Source organism: Pholcus phalangioides, unplaced genomic scaffold (genome assembly GCF_987345545.1).
Source record: "Pholcus phalangioides strain wild (caught in Gottingen) unplaced genomic scaffold, Ppha-v1.0 ptg000012l_1, whole genome shotgun sequence".
NCBI classification, from domain to species: Eukaryota; Metazoa; Arthropoda; class Arachnida; order Araneae; family Pholcidae; genus Pholcus; species Pholcus phalangioides.
The window spans coordinates 3947007-3964331 of record NW_028301605.1 but is presented as its reverse complement, the minus strand read 5'-3'; the positions used below and the strand labels follow the sequence as shown (position 1 = coordinate 3964331).

Sequence of the window (17325 nt, the reverse complement as noted above, 5' to 3'; positions counted from 1 at the left end):
CTTTTTTGAAGAAAAGACGTTTCAAAGAGGGGGAAAAAATTCTTAAAAGTGGAATATATTTTCCTATTCAAATTTGAAATTAGACGAGGCATTCTCTCTGTGAAACGTTAGGAAAGCTGTTCGTATGTATGCTTATTTTTGTGGAATGAAAATATTTATTCTTATGTTGAGATTTGACATTCATAAAAAATTATGTTCATTTTGGCGGCATTTTTTCATTAAATTTCTGAAATCTATGACGAATGTTTCCCCTCATGGAAACCACATTTTCAGATGACATAATTAATAAAAACAATAATTTCATGATCAACTTTAGTAATAATTTCATGATTAACTTTATAAATAATTTCATGATTAACTTTATAAATAATTTCAGGATTAACTTAATAAATAATTTCATGATTAGCTTAAGAAATAACTTCATGATCAACTTTAGTAATAGCTTCATGATTAGCTTAAGAAATAACTTGATGATTAGCTTAAGAAATAATTTCATGATTAACTTTATAAATAATTTCACGATTAACTTTAGTAATAACTTGATGATTAACTTTATAAATAATTTCATGATTAACTTTATAAATAATTTCATGATTAACTTTATAAATAATTTCATGATTAACTTTATAAATAATTTCATGATTAACTTTAGTAATAACTTCATGATCAACTTTAGTAATAGCTTCATGATTAGCTTAAGAAATAACTTGATGATTAGCTTAAGAAATAATTTCATGATTAACTTTATAAATAATTTCACGATTAACTTTAGTAATAACTTGATGATTAACTTTAGTAATAATTTCATGATTAACTTTGGTAATAATTTCATGCTTAATTTTGGAAATAATTTCATGATTAACTTTAGTAATAGCTTCACGCTCAACTTTAGTAATAATTTCATAATTAATTTTAGAAATAATTTCATGATTGTTGGAAAAGAAAGAAAAATAATTTTAGGAGCTGGTGAGAAAATAATTTCCATAATTAAAGAAAATGCACAATCGACGAAAAAAAATAATTCTAGAATTAACTTTAGAAATAATTCAATAATTAACATTGGAAAGAATTTTATGATTAAAATTAGAAATAATTTCATGATTAACATTAGAAATAACTTTATGATTAACTTTACAAGCAATTTCATGATTAATGTTGGAACCAATTTTATTATTGAAGAGGAAGAAAAGCAATTTCAAGAATTAGTGAACGAAGTAATTTCATAATTGATGAAAATTCAAAATTTATGAAGAAAGAATTCTAGAATTAATCTAAAAAATAATTCTGTGATTAACCTTAGAAATAATTCTGTGATTAACCTTAGAAATAATTCTGTGATTAACCTTAGAAATAATTCCATGATTTACTTTAAAATAATTTCCAGCACTAATGAGAAAAATAATTTTAAATTTGATGGGGGGGGGGAAATCATAATTTATGAAAAACATATTTCCAGAAGTAGGGTTCCAGTAGTAGGGAAAGAAATAATTTGGTACTCACTGAAAGAGGGCAAAAAATCATTTTATAACTGATGAGAAAATAATTTCATAACTGATGAGGAAAAAATTTCATAGTTATTTGAATAAAAGAGAAAAATAACTTCATAATTAATGAGAGAGAAATCCCATAATTGGTGAGGAAAAAATTTCATAATCAATGAGAAAGGAAAAAAATCATAATTGATGCTAAAGGAAAAAAATTTCGTCATTGATGAGAAAAATAATTTCATAATTATTAAAAGAGAAAAATATAGTTTCATAATTGTCGATAAAAATAACTTTATAACTTTAAACTAATTACTTTTTAACTCTTGTAAACATTTCAGAACTAATGAATGAAATACTTTCATAATTGATGAAAATTCCTAATTAACGAAAAAAAAATCCAAAATTGATGGAAAAAATAATTTTATGATTAATTGAGAAATAATTCCAAAAACTAATGAGAGAAATAATTCCATGATTAAATTTGAAACAATTATAGAAATAATGAGAGAAATAATTTCAAATTTGGATGAAAAACTCATAACTAATATCAAAATTTATTTCCAGATTCATTGAAAAAATAATAATTTTCGGAATTGGTGAAAAAAAAAAATTCATTACATTTATATAAAAAAAATCATAATTACATGCAAAGAATTGCAGAATCGATGAAAGAAATAATTTTACGATTCACGGAAAACAAAAATTGCAGAATCGAATTTTCATAAAAAAGCTGAATATTTTCCCATTCCAATTTGAAATTTCAGAAAAACGAGAAACGGGGCATTTTCCGTATAAAACATTCGGAAATCTTTAGAAAGTTTTTCCATAAAATATGTATGCTTACTTTTGTGAAATAAAGATATTTATTCTTATGTAGATTTGACATTCATAAAAAATTTCGCTCATTTTAACAGTTTTTTAAAATTTATTTCTGAAACTTATGGCCGATGTTCCTTTCGTAGAAGCAAGTGAGAAAAGTTATGAGCTTTATACAGGTTTTAAGATATTGCATGATTCATAAAAATTTTCGAGAGTATCGATGTTTTTGGCTTCGAGGTATCTTATTGAAACATTTCTGTATAAAAAGGGAAAACACGCACTTGTTTTCGTTGTAATATCGGCATTAATATCATGATTGTTCTTGGTATAACATTAGTGTAAATTTTTTGTTTGATCGTTCTTGTCGCACCACGGTCATTTTCTGCACGCGAGGGCTAATTACACCGGGACCTACAATTTATTGCCGATTCCGAACGGCAGGTTTGTTTTTTTTATACTCACCGAGAGGTTGGTGCGCTAACCCCGCGATGGGGGACTCCCTACGGTAGCAATTTTTTGCTGCGGTCGAGTTACCGTTTTTTGTTGTAACCTTGTGTCAGGAAAGTTTTCTGACAAGGATGAACCGGGTATCGAACTCGCGACACCTCTGATATTTTAGACGAGCATCTTATCGACCGGGCTACCGCGCCCTAAAATTTTTGTTCGTGGATATAGTAGATGTAAGTTTCGGTATCAAGTAAAATGCGGTTTTTAGATGAATGTATCATTTTATTTTCAACTGAAGTATTTTAGAACGGGGGTCTATATGGAACGCGTGGCCCGTGGACCAAATGTGGCACTCTGAGCCTTTTTTACCGACGCATGCTCACGAAAATGCTGGGGGGAAGGGAAATAAACACCTCAGTGAAAGAAATATTTTCAGGATTATTGAAATTTAGACAAAAAATAATTTCAAGAATTGAGGAAAGAAACTGATTGAGAAATTTCATGATCATTTAGAAAGTAATTCCTGAAACTTTGAGAGAAATAATTCCATGATTGATTTTTAAAATTATTCGGTGATAAATTTTTAAAATTATTCGGTGATAAATTTTAAAAATATCTCTGTGATAAATTTCAGAAACAATTCCATGATTCACTTTAGAAATACGGCCGAATCCCGTTTTAACGAATACCGTTATAACGAATATCTCGTTTTAACGAACACTTTTCTAATCCCCCTAATAAGTTAACTTAGAAACAATGCTAGGTAACCTGTAACTCCTTTATAACGAAATTTCGTTTTAACGAAGTGATTCCTCCGGTCTCTTGGCGTTCGTTATAACGGGATTCGACTGTAATTTCAGAGCTATTGAGAGAGTGGGTTTCAGATTTGATGAAAATTCATAATTAATGGGAAATGTAGTTCCAAAATTATTGGAAGAAATTAGTGAAGAAAAATAATTTCAAGAATTAGTGAAAAAAGTGATTTCAGGAAATGTGAAAAAAGTGATTTCAGGAAATGTGAAAAAAAAAGTATTAGTAAAACACACAAGAATTGGTTAAAAAAATAACTTTATAATTGATAAAACTTCAAAATTAACGAAAAAAAATCTAGAGTTGATGAAAGAAAACTGCTGATAAAATAAATACAGTCGAATCTCGTTTTAACGAATACCATTATAACGAAAATCTCGTTTTAACGAACACTTTTCTAATCCCCCAAATAAGTTTACTTAGGAACAATGCTAGGTAACCTAGAATTCCTTTACAACGAAATTTCGATATAACGAAGTGATTCCTCCGGTCTCTTGACGTTCGTTATAACGGGATTCGACTGTAAGAAATAAATAATAATTAAATGATTAACTTCAGAAATAATTTCAGTACTAATGAAAAAAAAATTCAGATTTGATGAAAATTCATGATTTTTATGAGCAATTATTTCCAGAATTATTGAAAGAAGTAGTTTTAAGAATTAGTGGGGGGAAAAAAGAAATTCATTATTTAAAATTCATAATTAATGAAAAAGAATTCCAGAATTGATGAAGATAATAATTCCATGATTAACAAAAAATGCGGAATTGATAAAATGAATAATTTCAAGTTCAAATTCAAAAAATAAATTATTCCACAATTAATGAAAACTCAAGATTAATGAGAAAATAGTTATTCCAGATTAAATAAAATTCATATTCAATAATAATTTAAGGAATCCGTGTGTCTCGGGGACCAGTTCAGCCCTGCATCGACCACGTATTGGTACAATCATCCAAGAAACATCCCTGTAGTCAATGAAAGCTTGATTAGATTTAGCAGCTAAGATTGTTTCTCAAATCTATCGATTACTAATATGCTATCATTTGTTTTCAGAATCATGTATATGATATAACATGCCTTGTGTTTTCCACACATTAGGAACAACAGTTGGAACAAACGGTTGAGAAACAAGAGGAAGCTGAAAGACACAGCCTAGAACTTGAACAGCAACTGCAAGAGCTGCAGCCTGTACGTATTTTTGAAGATTACTATATTTTAAATAGTGAATATATTTTAATAGTGATGATAGACGCATATATTTCTTTGAGTGAACGTGACATGTTCTGCCAAACGAAAGAGGGTGATAGACGAGCCCGATTGGATCATGAAACGACCTATCAACCAGTGCCGTCTTAACGCATGGGCCCACCCGGGCACGGTCCGGGGCCTCAGAAAAACGACAAATAGTTGTATTTTTCGAGAATATTTCGGGTAGGGCCTGAGAAAAATCACTTTGCCCGGGGGCCCATGATACTCTTAAGACGACCCTGTCCTATCTCGAACCGTTTTCGAGTTATGGTGGAAAATTGATTATAGAAAAAAAAATGTGTCAAGTCTGAAAAAACAAAAATTTGTGAAGTTTCTCAAAGACCAACAACCCTAACTAAGCACATATCTAGAAAGAACAGAAAATATACTATAAGGTGACACAATTTTCGTCAGAATGACTGGATTTAATGACGAGCAACCAGCGCTGGAAAATTGGCGACGTTAAATATTGATTTGCCGCTAAAATTTTTCATCGCCAATTACGCAAACAATCTTTCCAGCCACAATCAGTCAAATTTGCCGAAAATTTTTTCCATTCCCCCAACCCCCCCAGCTTCCGAAGGAGCTTACAATAAGCCATATTGGTTTTCTGGTTCAGGAGAAATTTAGTCTTTTGTTGGCGATATACATCACTGAAATCAGCGTTTATCGGAGAAGATATAAGACGGAAATATTCTCTCGGAATTGCCGGTTCTAGATTTTAGCAACACTTTGATTCCGCACAAAAAATCCTACAACGTGACACTACCTCTATCTACAGCATATCCGTATTTAATGGCGAACTACAAACGCTGAGAGATCGGTGAAGTGAAAAATCGAATTTTCGCCAAAACCTACTAAAATTACTTCGACGAACTCAGATTTCAGTGATGTATTGCAAACAAACGGCTATATTAAATCTGAACTTGAACACCGATACGGTTGGTTGTGGGCTCTTTCGAAAGCTGGTGCGATTAATAAGTCTTTGGCAAATTTAACCGATTATAGCTAGAGCGGTGTTTGCAGAATTGACGATCCGAAATTTTGGCGACAATTTGATTTTCAACTTTGCCACTCTTTCAACGCTGGTAGTTAACCATTAAATATAGATATTCCAATGAAATCAGAGTCACATTATAGTGCTTTTTCCTGCTCTTTCCCAATATTCACTTAGTTTACGTGTGGGTCTTCCAAAAACTTAATAAATTTGGTTTTTTTTCGGACTTGACATATTATTCTTCCATAATCGATTATCCACCACAACTCGAAAACGGTTCGAAATAGGACAGGGTTGGTGGAGTGTTTCATATTCCACTTGGGCTCACCTATCACCCTCTCCCCCTTTTCGTTTCGCGAAACATGCTACGTTCCCCCTGAATATTCAGGGTGATTAAGGACAAAACTCAAGGCAAATGTGCTCAACCTTCTGGAGAGTTCTGGCCACGTCATTGGTCTATCTGTGTAAATGTGCCGCGAGTCACTCAGGTGATCTGAAATTGTGCCGCGGCCACTTGAGTAATGGAGATTCGGAAATGTGCTAGGGATCAATTAAGTAATGCAACGTTGTACCATTGGCAGCTTAAACGATCTGGAAATATGCCGCGAGCCGCTGAAGTAATCCGGAAATGTGCCACGGGCACAAAAAGCGATTTGATTATCTTTCGTGGGCCACTTGAGTGGTTTGGTTATTTATCGGGGCCACATCAGATGACTCGGAAGGCCACGTTTTATTACCAGGTCATAGATTGACCAAGGAGTGTTATAACAGATTCGAATAAGCAGTTTTTGTCTTACTATGCATGGTCATAACGCCAGACGGCGCCGTCATTGGAAGCTTCAAGCGCTGATTTTGGCACTTATTGCCATTTCTATCATAAATATCAAGAGGGACGTAAATGCGAACATGCGTTTCATCTATGATGCTAAGGACGGGGAGGGGGATCTTCCTGAAACGAGATCCCAACTCGGGGGGAGGAGGGGGGCTGGCGTCTCTGGTACCGCGGACGCCGAACCAGGGGGGGGGAATGCAAATTTCATCCTTTACCATCTTCTTCAAAGTTACAAGGAGGCACCAAAATGAATGCTTGCCCCGGCTGACTAAGCATCTAGCGGCTCTGAGCCCAAAGACTGTGCAGGGAGTGTTTCCCACAAGACACGCGCCACATGCAAAAAGCTTTGATTGGCTGCACCGGTGTCTATAAATATCAGTGATCGTAATGAGGGACTCGCATTGCGAGAACCCTGAGTTCGAACTCCACCGTTGCAACAGTGATGGTCGGTTGAAGTTGCTCTCTGTGGTTCCCAACTTCGAGGAGCGAATGCGAGCCGATCTCCTCGTTAAAATGCCTCTCCACAGAGAGAAACAGGCCTACAACGATAGAATTATTCAGTCATTACACTTCACTCATAGTTTAAAAAGTTGATGGCAGAATTGTAACGAGCACTATACACAGAAACGTGAGTTAACTTACGTTCTCAGAAACATGAGTTAACTTACGTTCTCGGAAACATGAGTTAACTTACGTTCACAACAACACATACCCTCACAACTTTCAGCGTGGCCCAGGTCTTCTTCGACAATTGCTAAAATGTCTTCATTGAGACAGCGGTGGGCCATGATCTGGTTTAGAGGAGGTATCTTGTGGTGTCCTTAAACTCCTGGCACGCCATGTATACTGTACTCCGTTGACGAAGGGACTCGTTTTGCACAGACACCGGTGCAATTGCTCAAACATTTTTCAATCTCGCACGAATTTTGTCGGAAAATATACTCCCGGTGCAGTCTTTTACGTCTTCCCGAGCATTTTCGTCCACCCTACCCTGATTCGTCAAACCATCTATCCATTCTGCAGTCCACGATAGAAATTACGATAACTGACAAAACCAGCGCTCTGTGCGTTCAATGACAGCTCTGCCTAGTAGCTCACCGCTTCCCTTACGACCATGCATTGTACGAACAAAATTGCTTATTTAGATGTGTTCTATCACTCCTTTTAAAATATTGCCCATGAGCTTTGAATCATTCTGTAAAGCTCAATATACTCTGTTGTAGGGGTTTCCAACGCAATGTTTCTCGCGGAAGCCTCGATGATAATGAGGTTGTTCTACAGAAATCAAACAATTTTTTTTTAGTATTTATCCAGAAAAAAAGGGAGGGGGGGGGGGTTGTCCCTACTGCCGTCTCAACAACATCATAGCCCCGGAGCAAAATGAAAGATCGCTTTGGCACCACCTTTTAATTTACATTTTTATTGTCATAAATGTTCGTGCCAGATCTTATGGTTAAAGCTCCATTCAACTGAGGTCCCTGCATGGCTCCCCACAATGGAGTAGGTGTGACAGGGTTCCTACCCGGAAATAACGAGACGATTCTGCTCTTACTGTGTGTGTGATTCTATTTTTGCTCTTTTCACATTTCAAATTCATAACAGAGGGGGCCCGTGAAGAGTCTGACCATGGATCTCCCCGTGCCATGCCAGGTTGAACGCATGATTAGGACTCACGAGGTTAGAACTCTGTCACCTAGAACCACTGGCTTAAGTGATCACTATGACCCTTAACAAGGGTAGGGCTAACAGGGATTTAGTACTATAGGGGGGAGGAACCGGAACAAATCTCATAGGGTATTTATAGTATAAATTCACTATAGAAAAGGCCTCACCAAAAAGATCTTAGTCATGGAGAGGGCTAGCTCCAGGATGGAGGGGGGGGGCGGGGTGGCATGATGAGCACCGAGATTCTCGCAGATAACGGAAAAACTTTATTCTTAGATAAAATGCGCCCTCTAATTTTTTTTTTAAAGATAGGGGGCACATCGGCTCTTATTTCACCTGCACAAACATGTTTCTCTCTGTTCACAGAATGTCGATATCTGTGCGGAATGACAAAATTGACAGATTTCGATAACAGTGGAATCATAGTGTCAACTAATTGATGGCCGATTTCTATTGCCGCTTGGCAGGAGGACTAAAAACTTAGTCAAGAGATTACCAAACCATCCAACTGGCATGTTCACGGATGTGTACACAGGAACATCTCAGGCAGAAACACTCAAATATAAGTCAAATATCAAGCTTCCTTATACAATATGGGAATTTTTTTCCCCCTTCGCAGCTAAAAAACTCCACGTACAAGGAAGCATTCTCAGACTCTAAACTTCTATATTTTGTAATCTTATTCACTATGAAGAAATGGTACCTGTCGTTGTTACTTTTGTCCATAACCAATAAACTGGGGAAAAATTATCAGAAACAAAAATATGCCTTCTAGAAAATATTTAAAATAATAAAGTTATGCAGTACAAGTATTTTTTATTAAATATGAGAAACATCAATGAACTGGAACTCGTTCTGCCACCTATCAAATAAAACTCTAAATACTCTTCTATTGACATTAGTAACTAGTTTTTTTTAATACTGTGCCGCATGAAAAAAAAAAGTACAATATGATATTAGTTAGTATTTTCAAAACAATAATATTAATTAAAGTATTACTTTTGCTTGAAGTTTTTAACAGTTGATATTTGCGTACAGGAAAGTAATATTAGTAAGATATATATTATAATTTAATTAAGAGCTTCCTTATTAAAAACTAATTGCATTTCGTAACATTTTGGCGAGTGTTACATAAGCGATTTTATTAATGTATCCATTTTAATACACGCATTTATCGCACAATATTCCTTTTTTGTACCGCATCTCTCTCTCTATTGTTTCATGTCACATATAATACTTGTCGTTTGTCTAATCTCTTATGCTGTCAAAAATGATTGTCCATGCCATGAGGTATTGAGGCGTGTAAGTTAGTAAACCATGTCGATGGCTCTGCTTATACGAATAGTAGTTATTCATTCTTTGTCATGTTTAATTACATGTGCCTATGTTTATTTTTGAATTTACTTCTTAAGATTTTTCTGAAATTCCATCCTTAACGGGGTTTTTTTTTGCTTCACAATTTGTAAGTTTAGCTTACAAGGTGTTCAAACTACATCGCCAAATTGCGCGATGAAATTTCCTACATGTGTAAGCGAAAGAGGGTTCTCATACTAGGGGATTTCAATTATCCAGGTATTGAGTGGGAGGACCTTTCATCTGGAAATCAGTATGAAAGAGACTCTTTTAAGTTGGTGCTCGAAAATTTTTTGCATCAGCATGTATCAGAAGCCACTAGGGGTACTGCTATTTTGGATTTAGTTCTTACTAGTTCTGAGGATCTAGTTGAACATGTTTCGGTGGGGGAAGAGTTTTCTTCCAGTGATCATCGTATCGTCAGATTTCACTGTAACTTTTCCTCGGGTAAGGTTGATAACAAAAGACTGGTTCCTTGTTTTCGGAGAACTAACTTTGATGTTTTGAGAAGAAGGTTATCGGAAGTTTTCAAAGACCGGTTGGAATCAGTAGGGGTGGTAAGTCAATGGGAAGAATTTAGTACTGTCCTCTGTTTTGCATGACGTCATACCCTTTGTTCGAAAAAAGCGGTTTGTACATCGCACCCTCTATGGTTCGCGGATAGCGTGCGGAACCTTTATCTTGAAAAGAAAAGAACATTCAGAGAGTATAAAAGTGGACGAGGTGACCTATCATTGTTTACTGATAAAAGAAGACTGTTGAAGAAAGCGATAAGGGATAGTAAAAAGGAAGTTGAATCTAGGTTGATATACCAGATAACATTGGCTCTGACCCAAAATCATTTTTTCGATACGTCAATAATGGATGTAAGGGGACAGTTGGCCCCCTCTCGATAGGAGGCTCTAGGGTAGAGAGCAATGTAGGCATGTGTAGTGCTTTCAATGGCTTTTTCGCGTCGGTTTTAATGGAGATAATGATATTCGATATCCGGGTGTTGCATGGGGTAATAAAACCCTCAACGATATTCAAGTAGAAGACGTGGAGGTCCTAAATCTTCTAAGAAATGTATGTGCAAGCAAAGCACCAGGACCAGATGATATCTATCCCAGGGTCCTCAGGGAATGCGCTAATGAATTGTTGGGGCCAGTGGCATAGATATACAGGAGTAGTGTTGCTGAGGGTATCGTCCGAAGAGATTGGAAACTTGCTAACGTTGTTCCGATATTTAAGAAGGGTAGTAGAGAAGCGGTGTCAAATTATCGTCCAGTGAGTTTGACGAGCTCCCTCTCGAAAATTTTGGAAATTATCATCAAAAGGCAGTTTGTGAAGTGGATAGACGAGAATAATGTATTGTCGGATAATCAGCATGGGTTCAGGAAGGGAAAGTCATGTGTAACTAACCTCCTTTGCTTCTATGATTACGTGACTAAGGCTTTGGGTAAGAGCAAAAATGTCGACGTTGTTTACCTTGATTTCCAGAAGGCATTCGATCGGGTCCAACATGGCAAACTCTTGAAGCGTTTACACGAGATTGGAATAGGGGGCAACTTGCTGAATTGGATAGAATCGTGGTTAAGAGATAGGTCGCAACGAGTTATGGTGAACGGGGAATTCTCTGGTTGGACAGGCGTCGCAAGTGTAGTCCCTCAAAGAAGTGTCCTTGGCCCCATACTTTTTTCACTTTTTATCCACAAACTCGATCAGGGTATCGATGGGATTACTAGCAAATTCGCAAATGATGTGAAGCTAATGGGCGTAATCGAATGAAAGCGATAGGGAGTCGCTCCAGACCAGTCTAAACAGGATTGCAGCATGGAAAAATGAATGAAGCATAACGTTTAGCGTAGATAAGTGCATGGTCGCTCATTTTGGTTCGAATAACCCAAGGTTCTCTTACGAGTTGAATGGTGTCACTATCCCGGATTCAAATAGGGTCACCGATTTGGGAATTCTCATTGACGAGCGACTTAGGTTTTCTGAATATTGTTCAGCGGTGGTCAAAAAATGGAATAGAATGCTCGGTCACATTTTCAACAAGGTCTCTTCGCGTTCTCCTAAAGTCATTCTTCCGCTTTTTCGAGGCTTAGTTCGTCCTGGACTGGAGTATGCTGTAAGGTTTTGTAGACCATACCTACAGAGGGACGTAGACTTGGTTGAAGGGGTGCAGAGAAGAGCTACGCGTGTTCTTATTGGTACACAGGGCTTGAGTTATGAAGAGAGACTTCATTTTTTGAATATGTTTACATTGGATGAACGCAGGTGTCGGGGAGATATGATCGAAGTGTTTAAAATTTTCAATGGGATGGATAGGATGGACCATGAACTTTTTAGCACCGCCAATCGACAGCTTTTACAAGGGGACACCATTATCGATTGGTGAGGGACAATGCAAGGCTATGGTGTCGCGGGGAATTTTTCTCTAATAGGGTTGTTAATAAATGGAATAGCTTACCACCGGAGGTAGTAGATTGTAACACAGTTGACACGTTTAAAAAAAAAATACAATAAACATGTTGGGGTAAATCGAGGGTCACCGATTTGGGAATTCTCATTGACGAGCGACTTAGGTTTTCTGAACATTGTTCAGCGGTGGTCAAAAAATGGAATAGAATGCTCGGTCACATTTTCAACAAGGTCTCTTCGCGTAAATCGAGAAGCTATCCATTCTTAGAATAAGACAACCATAAGTATTCTTTATGGGCATTGTATAATATTTTATCATGTGCATATATTGTTTATAATTTGTGTTAATTGCATTTTTAATTGGGTTGCTGTATTTTTGAAATATTTGACAACCATATTTTTATGGGCATCTTTTTATCAGCCACCTCGTTGGGCATTTTGTCTGTTGTGGCGTTGTATTTGTATTTGTTTCACCGCCACCCTCCATCCCATTCTCCTGAAAAGCAGTAGCATGACTTAATTGACTGAGAATGTGTGGTGGTATGGGGGCTTCATCTTCTGACAAAAACACCTGGATTAATGTTCTCATGGTGGCATTTACCTGGACCGTATTATTATTATTTTTGTCTTTCTATATTAACTTACAAGCACTTCACATCTACCCAACATGCACAGCTTTGTCTATAAAAGTCGCCAGGCAGTAGCCCTCCGGCTTGGTAGCGACAAGAAAAATTATATTCGGTCGGTCGGTATAATCGATGAAGATATAATTCAGAATCGTATATTGTTTCTTAATTATATTCCTTTTGATTACAATCGGGGCTCGGAATCCCAGGTCGATAAGATACACGCCTAAAGTACCAAAGGATGTTTACAGGTGTCACGAGTTTGGTACCCGGTTCGCCCTTGTCAGAAAACTTTAATGACACAGGGGTACAACAAAACGGTGACATGACCGAAGAAAAAAATTGCTACCGCAGGGAGTCAGCCCCCTGTCGAGGAGGTTAGCGCATCACCCTCTGGTTGAGTATAAAAAACAAGCCTGCCGTTCGGAATCAGCAATAAGTTGTAGGTCCCGGTCTAATTAGCCCTCGCTCGGGTGCAGAAAATGACCGTAGTGCGACAAAAATGATCAAACGATTTTATTACAATCACAGAAAGCCAGGAACACTTACACTTTGCCTGGTGTTGCTGTACCACACACGAATAACAGCTGTTAGAATTTTGAAACCAACTTGACAATTTAACTGATATTATTTTTTATAAACTATTAACTAACATCATATTGTTTTTCCTCATGCGGCATTAATCAAAAATCAGTTGCTAATTTCAATCTTAAAGTTGTTATCGTTTTACTTCGTAAGTGGCGGAAGAGGATCCAGTTAATTGATGTTTCTCACACTTAATACATAATGCTGTATTGTATCATTTTATTTCAATATTTTCTAGAACGCATACTTTTTCCTTCATATTTGTATCATCATAAACCATTTTCAATCCACTGTTGAATGAGAGAAGGTCTCCTCTAAATTTTTACATTTTACTCTGTCTGATGCTTTAGCCATCCAGTTGACTCCAGCCACTTTTCGTATCTCGCCGATTCATTTTGTTTGGAGACGCCTTCTCGGGCGTTTAGCACGACGTGGGTACCAATCTAGAATACTTGTAGTCCATCTGTTGTCCTGTCTTCTTGCAATATGTCCAGCCCATTTCCATTTCAAACGTTTGATTCTTTCCATGACATCATATATCTTTGTGTGGTTCCTAATAAAAGTGATTCGTTTTCTGTCTCTCCTTGTGATGCCTAACATACATCTTTCCATGCTCCTTTGTGTTGTCTGTAGCCTTTGTATCGTCTTGCTTGTGAGTGTCCATGTTTCAGCTCCGTAAGTCAGCGCTGGTGGCACATACTGGTTAAACACTTTTCTCTTTAGTCATAATGGCATGTGACTCTTCAGAATTACACAGTTTTTGCCAAAAAGCTCTATTTAATCCCGATCCTTCTGTTTATTTCATTAATGATTCCGTTGTCCGAGTTATACATAGCTTTCTACTTCTTCTATCTCTGTGTTGTTGAGCAAGATTGTTCTCTTCAATGCAAAGGGGTTGAACATAACTTTAGTCTTTTGCAGATTCATTTTCAAGCCCACATGATCACTTGCTTTCGCCAATTCTTGTATAATTTCCTCTAGTTCATCTGGATTACTGCTGATAACAACAATGTCGTCTGCAAAACGCAAATGGTTGAGAAATTCACCATTTATTTTATTTCATTTTTTATCCCGATACAGTTTTCTGAATACTTCTTCTAAAACAGTGGTAAAGAGTTTTGGTGAGATAGTATCACCCCCAGTCGGACTCTTTTTCAAAGTTCATCTTTGCTTTCCTTTCATCTAAACAACTAGTTCTAGTTAAACATATTAGTTTGTCCGCACATATTTCGAAATTCTGTGCTCAGAGAAGCAGTTCTGTGCAGGTGAAGATCCTTGGTACCTCTGGTACCAAGAAATTGGTAACACCAGTATCGAGAATTAAAAAAAATTCATTCAGCTCAGCAAGATATTTCAAGCAGGCTGATGTTTGATGCTTTTTATGTTTCACAGATGACAGCAGGGGTTTCAACGTATCGATGTTATTTATTACTTACTTGCCGAAAATGCGATTGAAAGCGTTGAAGTGTTTTCCAGAAATTCCTAAACTCGTACACGAGGACGTATGCGCACGCATCTTTGGCTAGTTCCTTGCATATGTTTATAACAGATGGTGCCACTACAACACCAATGGACAATAATTGTTTTCCAACCAAAACAGAACCGCTTTTAATATGCATACATTTTTATGATGGTGCTTTTCAATGAGAGATAGAGATGAGTGTTTATTCATTATCAGGCATTGATAGTTATTTTATCCATTTTGTTTTTTTTCTCAATTGAAGAAAGAAGATATTGCCCGATTCTTTAATAAACTACCCCGTCTTAACGCATGGGTCCACCAAGCATGGTCCGGAGGACCTCGGGTGCTTATAGGCACTCCACGATAACGGGGCCAGGTACTGTGATAAATAACAGGTGCCGCTTGGGTAAATGCCTTATTTTTCCATCCAGAAATTCGAACAGTTTCTTGAGTACTTTCCCCCCAAATAGGCACCCAGGACTCTATGCCTACTTTACCCTTCCCCCACCCCATATCGTAAATATACCTCTGAGTTCAAGTCAATCTTTCGGTCGCTCACATGTTTTCACACCCTCTAGGTCACTGTTTTCTTCTCCTCCCTCACCCACTCACCGGGCCATTATTTTGGTCACTCACGTGCTTGCGGACTCTCTAGGTTAGCCCTCCAAGTGGTTAGGATTTTGTTTTTGGTAAGACATTGTCCCGCTAAAATTGTAAACAAGGAATAGCTTTACTGGGATTTTTAACGGTTACGTGGCGTTTGATCAGGTGGAACCCCCGCAAAGGTGCTGTCACGGAACCCCCTGGGATCCGCGAAACACCGGTTGGAAACCCGTGCTCTATTGAATAACGTTTGTCGCAATCACAAGCTCAAAAATACCGAAACTTTCTTTAATGATTTAGGTAAAGGTAGTATGCAGCGAACTGAGAGAAACACTGGCGTCCGTCGAAAATAGGTACAACCTGGCGAAGTCTGAAGTCAACAGCCTGCAGGGCAAAGTCAACAACCTGGAGGCACTGGTCAATGTAAGTGACTATAAATGCAATAAAATATTGTTCTAACCTTTTTTTTTATGTGAAACATACAGGGTTTCCTGTAAGTGTTAATGCGACCTTTATCTCATCAACCGTCCGTCGTAGATGTATGATTCTTGCTTGAAAAATGCTTAAAAGGCGTTCAAAAATTACCTTGTACCAGTTTTCATTGCATTTAGAAACACAGGATCTCTTTTGTTGGACTCGGAGAAGACACGGCAACAACTTTTTAATTGGAGTTTGAAGAACGGGAACCCGTATAAAAATGCAGTTTTTTTTTATTTTCTTACACACTCTATTTTCCACTCTCAAAACTGGTGCAGGGTAATTTTTGAACGCCCCCTTTTACCGTTTTTTAAATTGGAACTATACCTCTACGACGGACGGTTGATGGGATATAGGCCGCATTAGCACTTACAGGACACCCTGTACACAGGTTGATAAAGTGTTTCTCAAAGCCTTCCTTTCCTTTCTGTAAACTGGGACGAGTAAAATGTCCGAATCAATTTGACTTATCGCTTGTGTCCCGTATTACGGGACATTTCTGTAATTTTCGTTGTTCCGATTTTTTTTATACATTTGTTCCGTTTTTTCAGTGAGACTTATTTGAAATTATGATCTTCACTAAAAAGTCGTGAATATATACAGCGTTTTCATAATATAAATTACGTAGTTATCATAATTATAATATAAATTACAATTTGATAATTATAATATAATTATATCGTAATGTTATTGTGGTAATTTTGGCAAAAATCATGAACATTAATCTCACGTATTTGTCGGGTTTAACGTTTTGTCCTGAATTTTTTTTTTTAGAATTTTAATTACGATTAGTGATTGTGCCTACTTCAATATTACGTTTTTGATGACCGATTGGCGATGTCCCGTATTCTACGGATTAATATTTCAGATCCCAGTTAACCGAATTCTATTTTTCTGAATGAAATATGGTAATCAGATCATTTGATTAAATTTTTTTTTCGTGAGAGAACAATACATTTTTGTTTATTACGATTTGTAGCAGCCCTTTATTTCCCACCACACCCTTCAGTTAATTTAGCAGCAATTAGCAAACTGAATATAAAGCAATGAATTTGCAGTTTTTGGCAAAATTTAGTGACATCCCATATTTAGGATCGCGATTTCTTGCATTCTCCTCGATGATGCATATTGAACCTAAAGTATGAAGGCATAATTTTATTTGACCCTAATTGGATATTACTAATGCCGATTACAACAGGTGAATAATTTTATTAAGTCTGCCTGCGGACCATCGTCTCTGGTCATAGTCAGGGTTGTCTTAAGAACATCATGGGGCCCCCGGGCCGTGCCCGGGTGGGCCCATGCGTTGAGACGGCCCTAGTCATAATTTGAGAAACACTGCCCTAATTGGATGAAACTTGTTCAAGTGGATTTACGAAAACTGATAAAAAGGTATGTCTGATGGTATGTAAGAATTAAACAAAACAATCTGCAATGAAGAAAGAGTATGATTGTGTTTCTACGTCACCATACGAGATCATATAGGTATCTAATTTATTGAGAGAAGG

General features: G+C 36.8%; 1 protein-coding gene across 7 annotated transcripts in view; it reads left to right on the top strand.

Moving 5' to 3' along the window:
* The window catches only part of LOC149079165 (RIMS-binding protein 2-like), a 215799-nt gene that overhangs the window by 143053 nt on the left and 55421 nt on the right, over positions 1–17325 (top strand). For all 7 annotated transcript variants that reach the window (XM_089240069.1, XM_089240066.1, XM_089240064.1 and 4 more), the window contains 2 exons: positions 4665–4754; positions 15641–15763. In XM_089240069.1, the coding sequence (XP_089096195.1) occupies positions 4665–4754; positions 15641–15763 (213 nt within the window). The remainder of the gene's footprint in view (positions 1–4664; positions 4755–15640; positions 15764–17325) is intronic.